General features: G+C 39.2%; 2 protein-coding genes and 1 long non-coding RNA gene across 8 annotated transcripts; 2 read left to right on the top strand and 1 right to left on the bottom strand.

Moving 5' to 3' along the window:
* Positions 1–1,011: 1,011 nt before the first annotated feature.
* Positions 1,012–4,199, top strand: LOC128889985 (digestive cysteine proteinase 1). Its single transcript, XM_054148091.1, has 12 exons — positions 1,012–1,235; positions 1,492–1,541; positions 1,778–1,930; positions 2,009–2,181; positions 2,274–2,378; positions 2,458–2,617; positions 2,695–2,887; positions 2,950–3,167; positions 3,246–3,346; positions 3,419–3,550; positions 3,634–3,823; positions 3,901–4,199. The coding sequence occupies exons 2-12, from the start codon at positions 1,502–1,504 to the stop codon at positions 4,083–4,085; spliced, it is 1,650 nt and encodes a 549-aa protein (XP_054004066.1). The 5' UTR covers positions 1,012–1,235; positions 1,492–1,501; the 3' UTR covers positions 4,086–4,199.
* Positions 4,200–6,501: 2,302 nt separating this feature from the next.
* Positions 6,502–15,939, bottom strand: LOC128889986 (eyes absent homolog 4). Of its 6 annotated transcripts, none has more exons than XM_054148092.1 (12): positions 15,806–15,939; positions 15,539–15,679; positions 14,431–15,212; positions 14,120–14,376; positions 10,340–10,461; positions 9,448–9,610; positions 9,134–9,317; positions 8,785–8,920; positions 8,252–8,347; positions 7,410–7,675; positions 6,843–7,299; positions 6,502–6,755 (listed from the first exon to the last, which is right to left on the bottom strand). In XM_054148092.1, exons 5-12 carry the CDS (start codon positions 10,449–10,451, stop codon positions 6,574–6,576), a joined length of 1,596 nt encoding a protein of 531 aa, XP_054004067.1. In that variant the 5' UTR covers positions 10,452–10,461; positions 14,120–14,376; positions 14,431–15,212; positions 15,539–15,679; positions 15,806–15,939; the 3' UTR covers positions 6,502–6,573. The 6 variants fall into 6 exon arrangements, with proteins under 6 accessions (XP_054004067.1, XP_054004070.1, XP_054004071.1 ...); XM_054148095.1 differs by having other exon boundaries at positions 14,799–15,212; XM_054148096.1 differs by having other exon boundaries at positions 8,264–8,347; positions 14,120–15,212.
* Positions 15,940–16,380: 441 nt separating this feature from the next.
* Positions 16,381–19,967, top strand: LOC128890011 (uncharacterized). Its single transcript, XR_008460534.1, has 4 exons — positions 16,381–17,886; positions 18,222–18,428; positions 18,998–19,102; positions 19,521–19,967. It is a non-coding gene; the product is annotated as an uncharacterized LOC128890011 (long non-coding RNA).
* Positions 19,968–20,076: the final 109 nt, after the last annotated feature.

Genomic DNA, 20,076 nt, shown 5'->3' with positions numbered 1-20,076 from the left:
TTCTGCAACAAAATTGTCATTTAGAGTTATATGAACCTGACGATCTATTTATACAGATCATTATTGATTGTTTGAAGACTTGAGATCATTTTCAGAAACAAAATAGAGATCACTCCATTTTACCCAATCAAAGGACGTTGCAGAAAATGGTGGCAACTTCGACTTTTGATAATAAAACTTAATGTTTTTTCTTTCTATTTATTAATTCTATTAATTACTTATAGTTCTGACATAACCTGTATTTCCACTACATTGTACTCGATCTTTAGAAGCAACGTATTAATACGTCAATTTATTGAATGTTATCACGAGAACAATATTGTGTTAAAAATGATAAAAGGTAGATAGCATCGAACAAAATTTCTTTGCGACAGTAACCCGATTATCTGACTCCCATTTGTAGATCTCTGATAGAGATTTAATTATTTTACTTCCGTTTGTTTTATCAATTAATTAAAAAAGACAATTGTAAAAGAAGTAAAAGATAGGAGGACAAAGATAAATAATACACTTCTACACATTTTTTTTAATAAGACAAAACATTATTATTCTTCGTAATCTTAGGAAATATATTCGGAAGACTATATTAGGATATATTAGGAAGACTTTCTAATTCATTCTATGTTGATAGACAACAAATTGGATGATCAATTTAAATGACTAGTACTACATAATTATCGTGGTAAGCGCATATTTATCGAGTGACTAACGTCACTATCAAGTCAAAAAACATTGTTGCACTTTACCCAGTGATGTAACAAAAGACGTTTAACATAAAAAGACAGCCATAAAATCAGTTAATTTCTAGTTACTATTTCAGCTACACATCGTCGCGAATCAATGGCTGCACATTGGTTTTATTTGTTATTAAATAAAATTTTGCCCACTTCTGTACCCTACCATAAACTTTAGTATACGAGCCCCAGAATTGGTGATTACGATACTGAATTCCTCCCATCCTAGCATGCGATGTTCTTATCTGATGACGATAGTATATATAACGTGCATTTGTTGAGAGCCAGTCGCTTTGTGATTCATGTTATTCCGTCGGGCTTTGTTTGTGTTTACGTTTGATACTTCGACTTGGAAGTGATAGGAATGTGAAAAATTGTTCAATAGAAACATTTCACCGTTGGGGGATATTCCTTTCAACGTTCGACATTTGAGTCTTTTAGACTCAATCTTTGAAAACCTAAAACAGCTGAAAAAGCTGTGGTCTAAATAAGGTAGTCACGGTAAGTACATAGAAAGTGTCTAATGTTCCTTCCAATTAAGTTTCCTTCTTTGTATGTTTGCAAATAATCTTCTCAGTTAGCATTTCAAACCTTTTTCATTGTGTTCCATGCATGTTACCCAGTGCTATAATTCAATGTATTACTATTTCCAATTCATCAATCAATGACACCAGTTAACTAGGGTCATAATGTTATCAAAGACATAAGGAGTAAGTGTCTAAGCTAACATTCAATGCTGGTATTGTTTATGTTACAGAAACATAAGGATGTATATTTTTACGAGCACTTTTGCTTTAATAGCATTAGGTATGATCACATTCCTTAATATATTTTTTATGATAAATAAGTTTTTGCATTTTAACAGATATCCATATTGAGAAACAAAATTAGTTTTACTTGTAGAGATATGCACTAATATTTTTATGACCTCAGTCATAAATCTTTAAAGTTATAATAGATATCTGTAATAGGAGACAAAATTGCTGTTTTACTTGCAGAGATAATATTAATATATGCATTTTTATGACTTGTGCTTTTTTTAGGTCTCTCTTGCATTGAGGCTGTACAGTCTCCAACTTTTAGCAATGCTTATACAGTTAAAGGAACTTTATATATCCCATATGCTGAAATTCGTGAACCATTCTATGCATGGTTTGATGGTGCAAGTGGATCCAGCAGAATTGATTACTATGGAGGTAATTTAAATTGATCTTTTCTTTTTTTAAATGCTTATATTTCTGGATAAAAAGTTAAATTACATTTTACTTAAATAGGAATGGTGAAGACTTTCCAATTATCTCATAAGGGAAAATATGGAAGCAGTATAAAGCTTGCTCCAATCACCACAGAGTCTATTACCAATCAAGAAACATGTCTGCAAGTAAATGGCACTAGTGAAATGAAGATTGATACTCAGGCCATTGTTCCAGACACAACTGGAATGGAGGTGAAAGAGCATTTCCACATTTTCCTGTTATAAAGATCACCCTTTATATTTCTAATTGAATTTTACTATAGAGTTTGTTAACATTTATTTAGTGCATTGGAGAGGAAATAGTCAATGGACAACTGTGTGAAAAGTGGAGGCTGGAGCAAGAGATTAATGGAAAAGTAAACAAGTATACTCTTTGGATAAGATACAAGGTAAAGATTATTAAATTTCGTCTATCTGAATCTGCGTCTAATATAAGCATGTCTTTAATCATTTTACAATTAATTATAGAAATCTCCACGTGTACCTATGCTGAAAGAAGCAATTCCCGTGAAATACGAAATGAGAGGATTTAACAGTCTTTTGGGTTCTCACTACGATCATTACTACTTGAATTACGATTGGTACTCTTCCGAGACACCCAGTTCCGATGTTTTCGAAATTGGAGAAAGTACATACGATTTATTATATTCCTTAATGTAAAATTGATGTGGACATTTACTCATTATAAAACATGCATTTAAATAGACTTGACATGCGGCAGTTTCCCTGGCCCCGGAGACAGGCACGTATACACGTTCAATCCTATGCGTGAATTCATTCACAATTACGATGCGCATGTAGACGATGCCTTTGATACTTTCAAGAAGACTCACAATAAGGAATATACGAATGAGATAGAGCATTCGAAGCGTAAAGAAGTATTCAGACAAAATTTAAGGTATGCGTTAAATTCGCGTATAATTTCGATTTCTCGATTAATGTTATACTAAATATTTACAGATTTATTCATTCAACCAATCGAGCTAACAAGGGTTATCAATTAGATGTCAATCATTTGGTGGATCGTACCGACTTAGAATTAAAGGCCTTACGCGGTAAACAATACACTAAAGGTTACAATGGTGGACAAGCTTTCCCTTATGATGTCGATAAACTACAGGCAGATATTCCAGACTCTTTAGATTGGAGACTCTTTGGTGCTGTTACCCCTGTTAAAGGTTTGCGATAAAGTTGATTTACAGATGGTAACGACAACGATTATTGCAAACTAATAAGAAATTCTTTGAACTATATAGATCAATCCGTGTGTGGATCCTGTTGGAGTTTTGGAACGACTGGCTCCGTCGAAGGTGCATATTACATGAAATATGGTAAACAAGTGCGTTTATCTCAACAGGTAAGACATTGAATTGTAATAAATATTTTATACAAATTCGATGTACTTTATTACTTTATCGTGCAATTATAGGCTCTCGTCGATTGCTCGTGGGGTTTCGGAAATAATGGCTGTGATGGCGGTGAGGATTACCGTGCATACAAGTGGATCATGAAACATGGTGGTCTGCCCACTGAAGACGATTATGGCAATTACCTTGGACAAGTAAGTGATTCATAAATTACCATGAAAGGTTTGTTGACATGATTAATTGAGACATAAATGAGTTTTTATATGTTTCTTCATAGGATGGTTATTGTCATATAAACAACGTGACAAAGACGGCCAAAATCACGGGCTTTGTGAACGTTACGCCAAACAATCCTAAAGCCTTGAAGTATGCCATTGCAAACCATGGACCAGTTTCTGTTGCAATCGACGCTTCTCATAAAACATTTTCTTTCTATTCTCACGGAGTATATTACGATTCAGCTTGTGGTGAGCACACGCAACGCCTTTCTTTATTATTGCTGCTAATAAACTTTCTATTAAGGCAAATAATATTTTGTAAACAGGCAATACAGAGGAATCTTTGGATCATGCCGTGTTGGCTGTCGGTTACGGTAAACTTGATGGAAAGGATTATTGGTTAGTTAAAAATTCATGGTCCAACTACTGGGGTAACGATGGATACATCCTTATGTCGCAAGAAAAGAATAATTGCGGAGTGATGACAGCTCCAACATACGTTACTATGTGAGAAAGAACTAATTAATACGGTTGTATATTTTCTTTTTAATGTTTAATGCCTAGTTGTATCAAAATATGCCACAGAACATAAAAAAAATATAAATAAAATAATTTTTTAAATAAACAGTGTGTGTTAAGTGTAAACATAATAATACGCGAAAAGTGTGATTTCTGTTTGTTTGGAATGTGCACAAATCTGCGTTGTTTAAACATAAACAAAATGGTTTTTATTGAAAATCCGTAGCAGCTGAAAGCAAGTTTTCTTGTATTACCAAGAACATTCTTACAACAAAGAACGCACAGATACGATATTTTTTTTATATAGAAATTCAGTAGACTATTAAGAACGAATTACGTAATAGTAAAAATTTGCTAGTTCGCAAAGCAATGCCGTTTACTCGGTACAAAAAGCATAAACAAATATGAACACCTACGCAAATAAACAATGTCACGTTTTTATCTTAACATAGAGTAGCGTTGCTATGAAGTGGAAAGTTTCTAACGTGGATATCGATCTATTGCGTATCGTGCTGGAAAGCTTGATATTAGAATCATAATAACAGTTACTTACAAAAATATATGTAATTTCAATAGGCACAGTTCACGTAATACAATTCCTTCAATTATTATCAAATTAATACAGACACTAAAAATAGGATTCACATCACTGTGCGTTTAATATAACCTTGAACATACAAAGGAATGTTGCGAGAAACGAAAACGAACGTGCTCAAAATAAAATAATAACACTCGATTCGTGTGATAATGATATTACAACTTTTCTTCTATATCCATCAACTTATTTTAATACACATACTCACAGTATCACGTCTAATCATCAATACATCGATGTAACTGAAAGGTACATACGAAAAAATGAATTTCTCTCGAACATATACATTATGCACAGAAGATTCGGGTTGTATTTTGCTAAAAGAAAAATTGCTAATTTCAATTAGTTCTATTAATAATAATTTCACAGCTTGTGCAGATTTTTGTACTATTGAGGTTAACGTGTAATTTTATAAATCCATAGCCGACAATTTTGTTTTGCACAATTGCACTGTTTTGTTGCAATTTTGAAATTAAGAACAAATATAAGTGGGCATATGAATAAATCGAAAACTTCAACGAAATAATATGGATTCAGAAGAAAACCGCTTATGAAAGAAACAAAATCGATCATGTTGAATATATGATTTGCACAATATATCCTTATATTTTTATCATCTTCTGCAAATGTTCTCTTAACGAATACACGATACATTTTAAAAACTTATATAAAGTGATTTTACAGTTATTCAACGTTAACTTTGGTTATCATTCGCTAATCTTATTCCCGTTATTAATTAAAATTTTAAGTATACAACCTACTCCCTGTACACTTTGAAAATATTATTTACGCGTCCATAATACTCTTGTAAAATTATAAATTTTAATGACACGATCTATAAATTACTATCCCCGTTAAGATAATTCGAAATAGTTGGAAATTCGGAAGAAGTCTTTAACCACATCATGATATGAACGATTCAAAAATATATATACCTAAGTATCTTTAGTAGTATGCGATACGTGCGAACAAATGAAATGTTAAGAATGCATAGTATTTCAGTCGTATATCCCTATAATATAACTAATCAAAACGTGACTATAATTCTCATCAACTATGCATTAGAAAGTATCTGCTTTAACCATGCTTTATTACGTTTACTGGGATCGCGTTGCAATTAAATAATTGGATTAAACTGTATCACAATATTCATATAAAACTTTCTTAAAAGATTTCGACATACACGTCAATCAAAACATTTTACTAACAAAGTTACACATACTACCTCATTGCTCTAATCTTTTTCAACCACTTTTACAGGGTGAGGTACTTGAGATAAGCCGCCTGAAATAACTTGTTCGCTTTGACGATAGATACGAATGCTTCAGATAAATCTTGCTCCAAATTTTACCAATTAGAAGCCTACTTGTAGGCTTTTTAATTTCAGTGTCTACCTACGGAAATCTATTAACTTTGTCGTTATCTCACCCTGCACATTCCCTATATTGTTTGTAAAGCAGGAAATGCAATAATGCGTTTAAGTACACAGAAACGATACGCACAGTTTCCAACGAATGTTCGTGTCGAATGTACAGCCGAAAGCGTGCGGGAATGACTTGGAAATCTTCGTTATTCTATATAAATCTTTAATTCTTAAATTTCTTTCACTCGTTTCTTTTACTTTCATCGTATATCACTTGTGAACCCTGCTCCAATAAGTTGTGTATCGCGATGTCAGAGGAACAGCCGATCCTCGACTCGCGTATTACGATAAATAGTAGGAATGTTGAAATGTTCACTCAATGGTAGCATCCGTTTACTCTCGGACAGAGTAAAGAATATAGAAATAGAAGTATTTCGATTAAGTCTCCACGTAATTAAAGTGTCCTTCGTTTGAACGTATTCTTTAAATTGTCTCTCCCTCCGCCTTCAAAATTTATTTCGATTAAAGAAATCCCATTTCTAAGGCGTTATACAACGACTGCGTGTCCGAATGACTGTTTACTCTCCAGAATGGGAAATTGTGGGCGCGTGCCGCTGTTTCTTCATCGGAATCATCTCCTATAACCACGTAGGTGCATCTCCGACCAAACCGTGCGACCACTCTTCCAAAGCAGCTCTCCTTTCCTAAAAAACAATAAACGACAATCATCGTTTATACGATATGTGAGCTAGTATTAATTATCATGAAATAATCGTAAGTAGTAAAGTTACCGATTTTCGAGGCAGAATAAATATTCTCGATAGGAAATATTCCACCGATCCCGAAGAGTAGCACTTTCGACAGGGCTGGCACTAATTGAGTAGTGGTCACCAAGATATTGATACAATGGCTTCTTTTATTGATGAGACTCAAACATTTTACAGCGGATGTTAACCAGTTGTCGGTCAGTACTTCGATCTCTGAACGCAACTGTAGCCACTGTTCCTGTTTCGCCGCCCCAAGCAAACCACCGACGTTGTTTCGGTAATTGCTATAGATTTCTTTTATTTTACGATATCGAAAGGCCAGTTTCCGCATCCAATCGACACCGCCTCTGACCCCGGAAGCCAAACATATGCCATTGTTCGCAGATGCACATTGAAAGCCGTCGGTAGCGAAATTGTAGGAAGACAGGTCCTGCCCGTTGTCGTCTGATGATACGTCATCAATGTGCACTTGATCGCAATCCTTTAGAATAAAATTTCTGGTAATTCTCTTATGTTTCGTTGACTCATTTAGACATTTATTGTAAAAAGAGGGTGCACAATGTTAGCGTAGATATACGATGGCCAGTTTACCTCGACATCGTTGAAAAAGAAATGAGTATCAGCCAAATTGAATATCATTTCCTCCATCCTGTACGCCACTTGTGCCAGAAGGGTGGGATCCTTACGGTGCTTCGTTGCGAATAGTCCAGTAAGCAACGAGTGAAACACAACTATGGTTTCGTCAAGGTCCCAGATGAATATCCGGTCGGGACCGGCTTCTGTCGTGTCCGCAGAACCTATACTGTTTCCACTTCCGCTTTGGCGTCTTCCGCGTCTGCAAGGTTTCGCTGTCGCCCCTGAAATAAGTTTTATTCCATTCTTACTCATCCTCTCCGTATTTTACAATCTTCATATAAAAGGTTTTTCCAGGATTTTATTTTTCAAACTCCACAAATTCAAACAAAGAAAATTCTCTATATCACAATATGATAATAGCATACGAATTCCATAAATTGCATACAATTTTTGCATCCATCATTCCGCATAGATATATTCTTCACGTGCATAAAACTAAAGAAAAATGATCGTTAGAGATAAAACGGAATTCAACAAACACGCGTGAGACGAATCTCACGCGCCCGCTCACGTGATCAGCAAACAAGCATAATTGGATTAAAAAAAAAAGCGGGATAGGTTTAGCGTGTTATTTACAGCTTATCGCAACTTCAATGCCAAAATTTTTGCGAGCTAAATCGAATGGACGTTCAATTGCGTTTACATTGTAGCTTTGTGTTTCATTGTTCTGTTCGTTTATGTAGCGAATTTGTTTGACGATTTCTCAAGCACTAACGAATACATTCAAGGAGAACGTATTATCGACGGAAAAAAAGAAAAGAAAAAAAAAAGAAATGAAGATATAAAATCACACGTACGAATCGTGTTACCTTCGATGTTTGCGGTTTCCCGTGCGGTAAGATCGCTGGCATCGTGAGTTGTTGCGTCCAACGTGAGCGCAGACTTTGTCGAATCTTTTTACAAAGAAGGAAGCCGTTACTGACAAATCATAATCGCAAATAAATCGTAATTATCGCGACGCACGCGCGCAGAACGATACTAGCACTTAAAATAAGGAACGAAAGCGTCGAATAAAATTTTTATAGAAAAAAAAAAATTTTGTTCAACACACGAGATACAAGACACGGGACAGTACACACACGGGACGGAAAGAGAATTTTCCAGACCAGCGATCGAGAACCATCAGGTTCAACGTTTCAGGCTCAAAGTAATCAAACGAGAAGGATAGAAAAAATAGAATTCGATCATTGACATGCGATTGAGAAATAAAGTTCGTTGTATTAGAAATTACTTATTAGAATTTGGAATTTTATAGAGTAGTACATCAGAAACAGAATACATCACGAGAAGAATCACTTTTGTAGAAAGTACAGATTTATATAAACGTTACCAGCGAAATTTAGGTTCCCAATGTTAAACGAGGCAGGCGACGCATGGTAGCCGTGCATGGGGTAATATCCGGAATACTGTAACGATACCCTGTCGTTTCCGTACAAACTGCTGCTGTAGGCGCTATAGTCCAGCTTCTAAACAGAAACAAAACAAACGAATGGTAATAAAAATGTAAAGAACCTTACATTAATATTACATCAATTAAACTCGTTGAAATGCCACGTTTTGTATTTTTAGTTTAACGAAAGAAGTCGTCCCAGAAGAGGTGTGAGAGTTCCCTGTCTAAGAGGCGCTTGGTTATCATACCAGGCAAGGTAGTAAATCACCTCGTAACGTTTCACGAGTACCTGTGATGAGGATGATATATTCTGGGCTACGTTGGGGAAGTTCGCAGTGCCGCTGTTGTAGGTAGCATAAGAGGAGTACTGAGTCATGGAGCTTGGCGCGGTGTACGAGGTCAAGTAAGAACTTTGCAAGCCCGAGCTGTTCTTCGCGGTGGCTGCTGCTCCGCAGGAAGGTGAATTATATAAACTGTTTAATAAAAAGTTGAGAAATCACTGCATAAGACAATGAAAATAAAAAAAATAATTTCTTTACAGGTAAGAAAAGAAATTTGAGCTGCGAAAGATTAAAGATGCCTTCGAGCAAGAGAGATACATGCCTGGTATAAAATGGACTGGGTCCGTACAATGAACTGTAGTCCTTCTCCATGGAATCCGGATACTCCTGCTCCTTTTCCTCCGCATTCTCGTCGATGTACAATTCCCCGCTGGGCACGCTGTCGTTCTCAGGGCAGTCTTGCACCTCGTTCTTGACTTCCGCCTCTGCCGGTATGATCAAAACGTTTCACGTTCACACGTTTTTAGTTACGATTCGTCGAATAATAAATCGAATACGTCTACCACCCTCCCAGAAGGACGATTGCAATTAAAAAATATTCCGTATGCGCCCCCGCCTAAGACTTGTACGTCCAAGCATAGTTTTCTCGGCGAATAGAAAGTCGAGGGGCACGAGGATATCTAATTTCATCTAGAATGTCGACGCGCAATTAATTTCCAGAACAATAAGCCTGTGCATTGCAGTTCCATCGAGTACTCCAGACAGAAGTTTCTCGTTTAATTCAATCGACTCATAGAGAGAGATCCGGAAAATACAGATGGGAAACCTTTCAAAGCATCGAATTTAAACTGTTTTATTGGAAGCTCTGGTTTCAGTTATTATTTCCAGCGGAACGCCGCGTTGCGCACTACTGTACAAACGTATTTTTCCAATTTTTGGATAAGAGATTCTTCCAGGTGACTAACGATTCCATGTTACATTGGAATCTTAAAATAAAATCATTAAATCCTTAAAGTTCCTTTTGGAAAACCCTTTATAGCGAGGAGAGGGCTAGTTATCGCGGCCATAGTTCTTCTGGTAGGGTAGTTTTGGGGAAAGGATAACTCTGGTCAGTGGCCCTTGGAGTTATAGTTATATTAACTTACACTTACTGTAACTGCGAAGTGGCAATCTTTTTTAATTGTGCAATGTTAATTTACAGGAGCTTTATTTACCATTGTTTGTGGCTCGAGGGTGTTGTACCGAGGCCTCTGTGGACGAAGACACGTTGCCAGCATTGTCTAAAACCCCTGCTGGTTTCGTCGGGTCATTGTCTTCGGTTAACATATCACTCCGTCTGAAACAAGAGAGCGCGAAACAACGATTTATCAGTCGTTCGAGGTGTCCGTTGGCGCTTGTTAACGCATTCGCTGACCATCAGACCTTCGCGACAATTTCTGCTTGGACTCCCGCAGGTGCTAATTCATTTCCGCTAGTATTTTCAATCATAATAAAGGGTTTTCCGAAAGGAGCTTTAGGATCCCGTTTCTTATGTCTCTGATGTGGAAGGCATTATATCACAAGTTACAGTACTTGCAATATAGTGCACTATAGTATCAAGTACTATATCTCATCTAAAAACCTTTGATTAACAAAATTACTTTTTAGTTTTCGCCAACTTTCTTGGTCCCCCACCGTGGATGCGAAGGGAAAGGGTTACCGTTGAGCGCCAGGTTCATTATTGTCTGCCAATTGCGTGTCGAAGAGGTGGAGTGACCAGATGGGTAGGCGTACACCAGGAACCTTCGAGAACAGCCAATGAAACCTCCTTTCACGACGTTTTACATTATGTATTCTTTATGTTGCCAAGTCACTATCTATCCGTGCTCCGCCCTTATCCACGCGTATACTCGCGTGCTCTGCACTATAGAGCGAAAAGGAAGCTGTTGCATAAAGGGATTTTCACAACGGAGACGCGGTAACGATACACCAACCGCGGGATTAGATTCCAATCTATTTATAACAGGTACGTCGAACACGGTTTCTCTCTCAACATTTTTCTATCTCTAAAGTTTTACAATACACGCATATCTTGGTATTAGCAAATCTCAAACTCGTCTAAAAAAGCCTGTATTAGTACAACGCAATCGAATACGTCCTCGCGACTGTGTAAACGTTCATAATAAATCCGTGCTTCACCGATAATTAAACAATATCGAAAGACAACTTCAATTACGATCGCGTAAATATGACGGGTCTAAATCGCGATCGTGATTAATTGCACCACCAATAATACGGGGGCGGCAATGTCCCCTGGCACGAGGTAAACATTTCCCGTCGGCGTCGGTTGTTTGGAGTTGAATAAATCATTGTCATCGTGGCGGAGAACGATCGTTTCGAGAAAAAGTCTTTATAGACTATCACGGTGACTATACACGATGTTCCTGTGTTGGTACCGAAGCGATTGTTCCCTGTGCGACGCGTTGGTAGGTGGAAGTTACGACGGTTACTGGAACACGACGACGAATCAATTAGCACCAGGATGTGTTTGAACAACACGCGCGTTCGATTTTTTCTTTCCTAACGGTGGCGATGGCCTAACAAAACGAAACCTGATGGAAAGAATTTGCATTACCACCGATCGCTTGTTTCTCGGGCCGTTTTGAATCAACTAGAAATGTACAGAAAGCAAAGGAAATGCAACATATCTTTTTTTGGGGAAAAACTGTCCACTGCTTTTATCTTAATTGTTGAACAAAATTGGAGATACCATGCGATATTAAACGATTGCGATGTGTCTCGCTTCTCTTTTATTTCAAGCGATACTGGAAAGCGTACAAGCAAAAGGACCAAGCAAAAGTATCCGAATCCGCGTGGAAATGTAATATGATGATCACTGAAACGTTATTTTTAACTTTCATGGATAACTGCTATTATACTTCGTTTCGAGATCTGAATTTTTCACGGGTTTCCGAGAGAAATTTTTCATCAAACGAGAAAAGAAATTCGGAGTTACATCTGTTTATTTTCACTCTCCGTTGATTTCATAGCAAGTATTGGCGAACGTTCCAAAACCACTGTCCTAGGATAAGGGTTCAAAAGATAACTTCTACGCTCAAATCTTGTGTTACGTTTATTTGAATTAATGTAAAATATTACTTATATTACTTTGCGCCCCTCGCCCTTCAAATGTACGATAAAAACAGTGGAAGGAAGCCCTCAGGGGCTGTAGCTATGTTTTATTTTTAATTGTAGCTACAGTACGGGTTTAGCAATCCTGAGGTACCCGAGCTATAGGTGACCCCATGGGCCCCAGCAGAGTACTATAATATCCCTAATGTAAAGTAACATAAAGCGAAAAATAATAAAGAATAAAGAATGTAAACAACGAACAAACGCAAGAGTGGTACATTAGTTTTTACAGTCAAGTTATATATAAATAAAAACTTATAAATAAAATTCGCTCGATTGTTCGAGGAACACAAAATACGAGGCGTTTCGCTTCGTGCCGTTGGCACGTCGTTCGAAATTACGTTATTATTTATTTTCCTCGAGGGAATAGGGGCCCCCGGTGAATAAAGGCGAAAGGCACTCGGCTTATCTAAACAAAGCGTGCGCCGAAGTGTTTATCGCAGGCAAGTTGCTTAGCTTGCTGCTGTCCGCCCGTCCATCAGCCGTCAAAGAAATGCAGCGAAACGAGAGGAATGCGTGGCTATATAGTTTCCCGTGCGCGACACTCGTGTCCCACGGAGTGCGGTCAGCTTACATTTGAAAGGCGGAAAAAGAAAAATAAGGAGAGGGATGGTTACACTCCATACTAAGACAAAAGGTTCACGTCCTGAAACGCCCTGGTGGCTTTCCTAACCGTCGCAACCATGGAAATCGCAAACACGACCCAAATCTTCCATTTTAAGGATCCTCGAATCGAATCCCTGCAAACGAATGGATTTTGGAAACTATTTTCTATCAGAAATCAGAAGATCTGGACCGCGTTGACTTAAAAGAAAATCGATAATCGTCTCCACGAATCGATTTGAAATCGAACATTCTAATCTGGTGCCACGTAGCGTCTTATGAAACCGGAATTACTTGACTTCTCGCCAGCGAGAAACATACGCGTTACTTAGTGCCACGCAGCGGTTGACCAATTAAAATACATTACTGGTAACGAGCCGAATGAGATGCATAAGTTACGCATGCTCAATTGATAATGACGTTTACACGTGTGTGCGACCGCGCGCGCGCGCCGGCACATCCGCGTACCGTCCGCGACTCCTGTAATCTAATAATTTAACCTTTCCTTCTAACGCGGAACAATTTAACGTTACTAATTTACCATTACTTATACATACGATACAATACGAACCAAATGCACAGAAACGGGTTTTCATTTTATGTAACGACTTTATTAATGACAAAAAGAAAATGAATTGTCCCATTATCTAATACGCGCGCAAATGCAAAGAAATATACATTTTTGCGAGTCTTGAATCAATTGGGGGGTAAAAAGGTTAAGGTATAAAACCGTGGGGTGCATCGTGCTTTCCACGTGGTAAACGATGACGAATTTCATTGGATTATCAGTCAGTCTTCTTCGATTGTCCCGCGACGCGAGAATTTAATTAACGCAAAAGCGAAGCGGTTGCAGTATCTGCGATCAATTTAATCTTCCATAAATGTTCCGTAATTTCTTCTTACAGTTAGCAGCGAATCACGTTGCGAATCCTCGTCGAATACAGTCATTCTCACAGTCACACGTTCACACGCAATTTCATGTATTTCCATTACCTAAGAAAGATGTCGTATTACGTCGTATTCATTCCAAACAGAACATGTCTTACATTGTTTCATAGTTAGCAACGCGACATAGATTGGCAAAATTTGTCATTTAGATATCAGATCTTGAATGAAAGATATACTTCCGATTCTTATTGTTTGTTCAATAAAAATAACAGTCTGATACAATCTGCAAATTCTGCCCATCTATGCGGACAAACAAACACGTTCATTCAAACCTTGTATCCGGTGTTTACGGCTGGACCAAGCGAGGGTGCTTCGATGAGAATATTCGTGGATCAAGGAAGCTGCAGTTGGTTCCCTCCCGATAGCATCGTCATCCCTCCTCGCGTCGCGTGTACGTGATTGAATGCGTGTACAGGGTGCACTTGAAGTTTAAGCACACTACCTCTCACTTTTCTCGCACTTTCCACGACCACGAGAACATCGTTGACACCCGACGGACGCACTGCACTCTCCCCGACAGTGTTAGTTCCTGATAACCAGAGAAAACTCTTATCTACCTGAAAACGCTGAAGAAAGGATGTACAATTCCTGATTTGTCACTCGTTGAATGCAGATTGGAATTTCACGATAAACTGCACAATCAACAGTTCACTTTGCGTTGATACGATTCAAGGAGATTCTGTGTTTGCCAACGCGCAGGAGGAAACAATTACAGAATTATACCGATCGACGAATCTCCATACGAGAAACCACTTGTCAGGCCGCGAAACTAGCAATGAGGCGGGCGAACTGACAAAGCTTGGACAACGATTTCCCGAGGATACATCTCCCGTTGCTCTGCACACGTCTCTCGGAGGGTGAAACGGTGGAAGCCGGGTGACGAGAGCGTACGAGTCGAACCGAATGGCAGACGATCTCTATGGGCAACGTTTTGTCTCGGTGCGCGTTTACCCGTCGAAGTTCTGTGACGGATTCTCTCCCACGGACACGGCCAGCACTATTGTTTCCCTGCGAAGGGTATCGGCTCGGTGTGCGATACGCTGCAGCCTGTGGAGTTCTGAGCATGCGAAATGTCGCCTGCCACCCCCGCCCGGTGATCACGTGGTTGGCCGGCTAGTATTCACATCCTTCTTCCTCGTTTGCTGCCCCATCTCCCTTCTTCGCTCTCTCTTCGTCCTGTAGTTGGTATTCCCCATAGTTGTCTCGCTTTTGTTCGTCGGACGCGCACAGGTCGCTCGTTAATTAGAACGAGAGGAGCTAACGGCGGCTCGCTCGGCCACTCGACTGTATCGGACAGAGATGGAACGCGATAAAGGACCGTGCAGTACTGTTCACTTGAACTGCCTTGCCTGTTTTTCCTATAAACTATAATAATCATGTGAATAATAATCATAGCATGTCCTTATCGTATCGAGATTGTATATACTAAGACATTCAGTAGTTATTATTAGCACTGTTCATTCGTTAACACAGGCGTTAAATTTGAAAACAGCTCAGGGTATATCTAGTAGTGTATCCACCTTATAACATAAAAATATCTCTCGTTTATCCGAAACGATATTATTTTTATCTGATGCTATTCGAATGAACAGCACTGTACAATGGCGACCGTGGAAGGGGCAGGCACCTCCTCGTTGGAATAATTGTCACCTTCTGTCACAGTTCGTTTTTATAGTTCTCAACCGACGAACCTTCGTGTTTTGTTTACTGCCAGCGACGGAATAGTAATTGAGGTCTATGGGCGATCTTGATAACCACTGCAGGAATGCATCTCTCGGGGTTAAGGAATTAGCGGCGGAACACGCGCGACCGGTGGTGGTCGGTCGTTTAACCTGTGAAGACGAGAACAGTTAACCCATTTTCTTACAAGTTTTCTAGGATATTATTTTTAGTCTTAACAAATGGATGGCATTGGCACCGTTTGCACGAAAAATGGATTGGATACTTTTAGGACAAACCGTGTATTTCGATTTCACGTCCTTTTTTCAGGCTCGGGACAGGTTCTCGAATATACGCGTTGGAAGATGTGATGCGACAACGATCGTCCCTTGTTGTTCTTTTTTCCATCGGGATCCAGCGCGGTGCGTGTCCCTTTTTCTTTTTCCCCCCTTTGTTTTATAATCGGAGATAGAGAATTCTTGACGGGAGGTCCGGTGGCCCTACGTCATACTCGCTGGCTTCTTGGAAGGAGACTGTTCCTGCTTCCTTTTTCGTCTCTTTATCGATTATGGTGTGATAAAAGTGGCGCGAGACGTTTGTCTGCCTGTCGTTCCGCGTTAACCCTCCGTTCCATTCGTTTTATTTTACCACGCATTTACATTCGCGTGTTCGTGTAATAACAACGAGGTTTTTTATTGCTGGGAATTTATTTCGTTGGAATTTCTAGGCAAAAACCTAGTCGAAACGTTTATAAGTAATTTTATGTATGAAACTGTAACATCGTCGTATATATTAGGATACTAAATTTTGTTTTATACTAACTTTTTACGACCACGATGATGTCAGCTTTATCTTCTTTCGAAGTACCCCGATGTGCCATGAATATTTTCACGGAGTGTAAGGTTGCGGGTGGCGAAAGAATACCCGCGAGTAGAAGCTCCTGTTTTTGACTATGATAATCAAGCTGGAGCGAGACAGGGGTAGCAACTTAATTTCGCACCGCTCGTACTTTCATCCGATGCGCATCTTATACGAACTAGAGGGATTCTCAAATTTCCACGAGAGTTTGGATAATGTTACCCGGAAATTTTTCTAAATGACAAAAGCTAAAACACGTAGAGTAATAACGAGGAGGGGAAATGTTCCAAAGCTCAATTCCAAACCTACTTATTTTTTAAATACCTCGTAAAAGGTTTGCCCATCGTCCTTTAGATCCTCTTCGACGTGAAACATATAATTAGGTTTCTAAATAAACAAAAAAAATAGAAGAATTACTATTCACGTAATATTTACATCATGCAGCCTGACACGCATTAAAATGCAAAAATAATATTCGCTGCATCTCGGTGCGGACATGAAGGGGTTAATGGCGAAGGAAGAACAAGTCGAGGCGCGAGATAAAGAGGAATGTGCTAGAATGCGAGACAGAGAAGAATGTGCAGAGGTTGCTGTATTATCTCGCTCTCATCCCTGATACGTAATATTTCTCGTATCAAAGTGCACGTGACGGTCAGCGCGATTATGTGAATGTATTTCCTCGTGACGATGGCCCGCGAAAGGAAGCGTTGAACGCGCCCTTCAAACTATCGTAAACACGAACAAATTCGCGACCAGAGATCATCTAGAAACAAATTTTGAGGCCTTCCAATGTCAAAAGGATCTTCGGCCCTGGTGTAGTACCTGCAAACGATCAACAGGAGCGATACAAAGCTATCTGCGGGGTCCAGAACAACAAAGGGGATTAGTATTTTTACATAACGACGGATGAATGCACAAGGGTCGAATAAGTACGCCTAATCTGTCCGCGGTCTTAGTTTCACGGTTGATTGGATAGGAGGAATTTTTCCAAATTCGGGGAAAATCTGTCTTGCTCCTCGAAGGCTGTTTGAGGAACTTGTTTTGTTCAAAATGTTTTCGTTTTACCTGCAACGGGGATGTGTAACAATATTAGATGAGAAACAATAATAACAACAAAGTAAATAATATATCGATATTACATAGAGCAAGTAGGACCTGTGTTCTTTTTTTCTGCAATTTGTTTTCAAATTGAATTTGCATCCCAGCAGTAATTCTATTCGATTCTTATTTAGATACCTCCCTTATCCGGATAATGGCGAACACGGCGACGTCGGTAATGATCGAAACGTGGTTTTCTGTAAAAAGAAGTTTACGGTAACCGCGTCACGGTGGCCCACGGGTATACAAATGCAATATACTTCATGGACTGTTACGTGAAATGGATGTCGTCGAGTTTCCCAAGAGTCTGTCGTTCGACGGAGATCGAAGGCAATAAAGAGAGGCACGTGAAGGAGACATGGCGTCGACATCCTGTGGGTTGGTCGAAGTAGTCGCTGGTGGAGAAAGAGGAGGCGAAATGGGGGTTAGTACCTTTATGATATAATGGCATGGAAGCTCACCATGAAGCTACAGCGAGTAGCAAAATTATTGGCACTAGCAACAATGCAAAAAAAAAGATCATTTAAAAAAATATTACGATCGATATTACGATGACACACGAATCATAAATCTATACATCTACATTAACTAATATTTAGTATAGTAACATATCAACTGACACGAAATTTATTAGCAGTGTTGTGTCGTAAATATACGCAATTATTTTTTGCGATTTATTTTGCATTCTTGCATTCGTCTCGTGCCAATAATTTTGCGACTCGTTGTATATACGCTCACGTAGGCAACCCTTGTATACAGATAAATACGACGGCGTGCGAGCTAGCATGACCCTCGAAGTATGCGGGAAGCTTGTGGTCTATCTCTGAGTAACATATAAATGGTGTGCTCCGCCATAGCTACGTACGCGCTCGACCACCCAAGGGTACATACATACATACATGGGCAGGAGCACTCTAGGAAAAGTGCATAAGCACGGGGCAGAGTATTTACTTTGCGGAGGGCCAGGTATGTACATACACCTTTTAATGCCGAAACGACTGACTTTTCCCGAGGAGTCGTCGGCCAGTAAGAAAGTTATTGTACGTACTAAAATACCAAAGAGTATTGAAATTCGAAAACGTTATGCTAAACTTGTCACGATTATTTCTTGGATTCGTGATTGTTACCTAGTTTGGAAGACAAAATAATAAATATTATAAGTTACTTAATCCGTGCCTTGCGATGTAAACAATCTCGCCATGATGTTCAAAGTTACATACGATCAAATTATATTGTACCGAAAAGATGTAAACTAAACAATTTATACTTACACTTGCATCCATATCCTCAAGCATAAACTTTGCGAATTGTTTCCGTAAATCTTCATCCTGCAGGTTTATACGTACTTTCTTTTTAAATAATACGAAATATTCATGTGCAGACATGCGTGTGCATGCGTATGCTCTTGTAGGACTTGTACGCTGATGCTATCTAGCGGTTTTTTTACCTACTTCGATAACTCCTTATTGCTGCCGAAATTGTAAGCATTGTAAACATCTAACTTATCTTAAATTCGATTATTCGATTGCTTTCAGCATCCTGCAGAAAAATTGTCATTCGTTGAACTCCGGAAAAAAGTGAAAGCGCTTTTCTTCTCCGTGGAAAGAGGCGGCCTTTGTTTTCCGTGGAACATCCCGAAGGTAAGATCCTGCTAAAATAAGTGCACACACGTGTAGAGATCCTGCGGGTGAGTTTATCCCCGGCTAAGTAAGCGACATATCTCTTTCTCTCTCTATTTCTTCTGTATATGTGTGTGTGGGGGTGGGGATCGCGTCCAAACACCACGAAGAAATACGTGTGAGTGGGTATGTGCAAACGTATGTCAGCTTATACGGGGTGTACAGTTTGCAATCGTAGACTTTACCGTCTCCAATGTGGCCAATTAGAAAGGCAAATTTTTTATGATTACGCGAGAAATTTTGCGATAAAATTTGCGAATGCAAATCGATCGTTTTCTCGAGGGATTACTATACCAAATACTAATACCAAAATCCGATTGTTAAAGAACAAGTAATACTTCTTGAAATAATTGTAATCGTACAATTTCTTTCATTTCAGGGTCCTGTCGTTTACTCGCAACGCCGATCTCCGAAGATACAAGGAATGAGTTTTAAACAACCTCCATCGTCGATTAACTTGCACGTTCGTAAATTACCAAGAAGATAGCAAGCTAATTCTCGAACACCCTGTGTGCATGTAACGCAGGCGCAGGCAGCTGTCACCTTACACCCATGGAGGAGCCATGGGCTGCGGCGGCCATTCTCAACTTATCTCTAGGATCTTTGTAAACATGTCGTGAAATCCGAGTATTCAAGCAGTGGCGTAGATCGCGAGGTGGAAGGACCCGTCGGAGCCTTCTCTGAGTAGGAATTAAAATCCCCGTCGGGTACATTTAGTGACTGCAACATTGGGTGCACATGGTTCCCTTGGCAACCAGAACCATGGTGGCAACGTCACTAAATGGAGCACATCTTTGTTCCGTGCTAATAAAAGGACTCCACAAGGTGCCACCATCTTTCTTCACCCTCTTCCTCGTCTCTTAGTCTTCCTGCTTAGGGCGCTCATCCTTCCACAACGCTTCCTCTTAGATACAAATATTCGCTATAATAAAGTA

This window comes from Hylaeus anthracinus, unplaced genomic scaffold, assembly GCF_026225885.1.
Source record: "Hylaeus anthracinus isolate JK02 unplaced genomic scaffold, UHH_iyHylAnth1.0_haploid 12000, whole genome shotgun sequence".
Classification (NCBI taxonomy): domain Eukaryota; kingdom Metazoa; phylum Arthropoda; class Insecta; order Hymenoptera; family Colletidae; genus Hylaeus; species Hylaeus anthracinus.
Note: the sequence above shows the minus strand (reverse complement) of the source record. Positions and strands in the feature narration are given on the sequence as shown.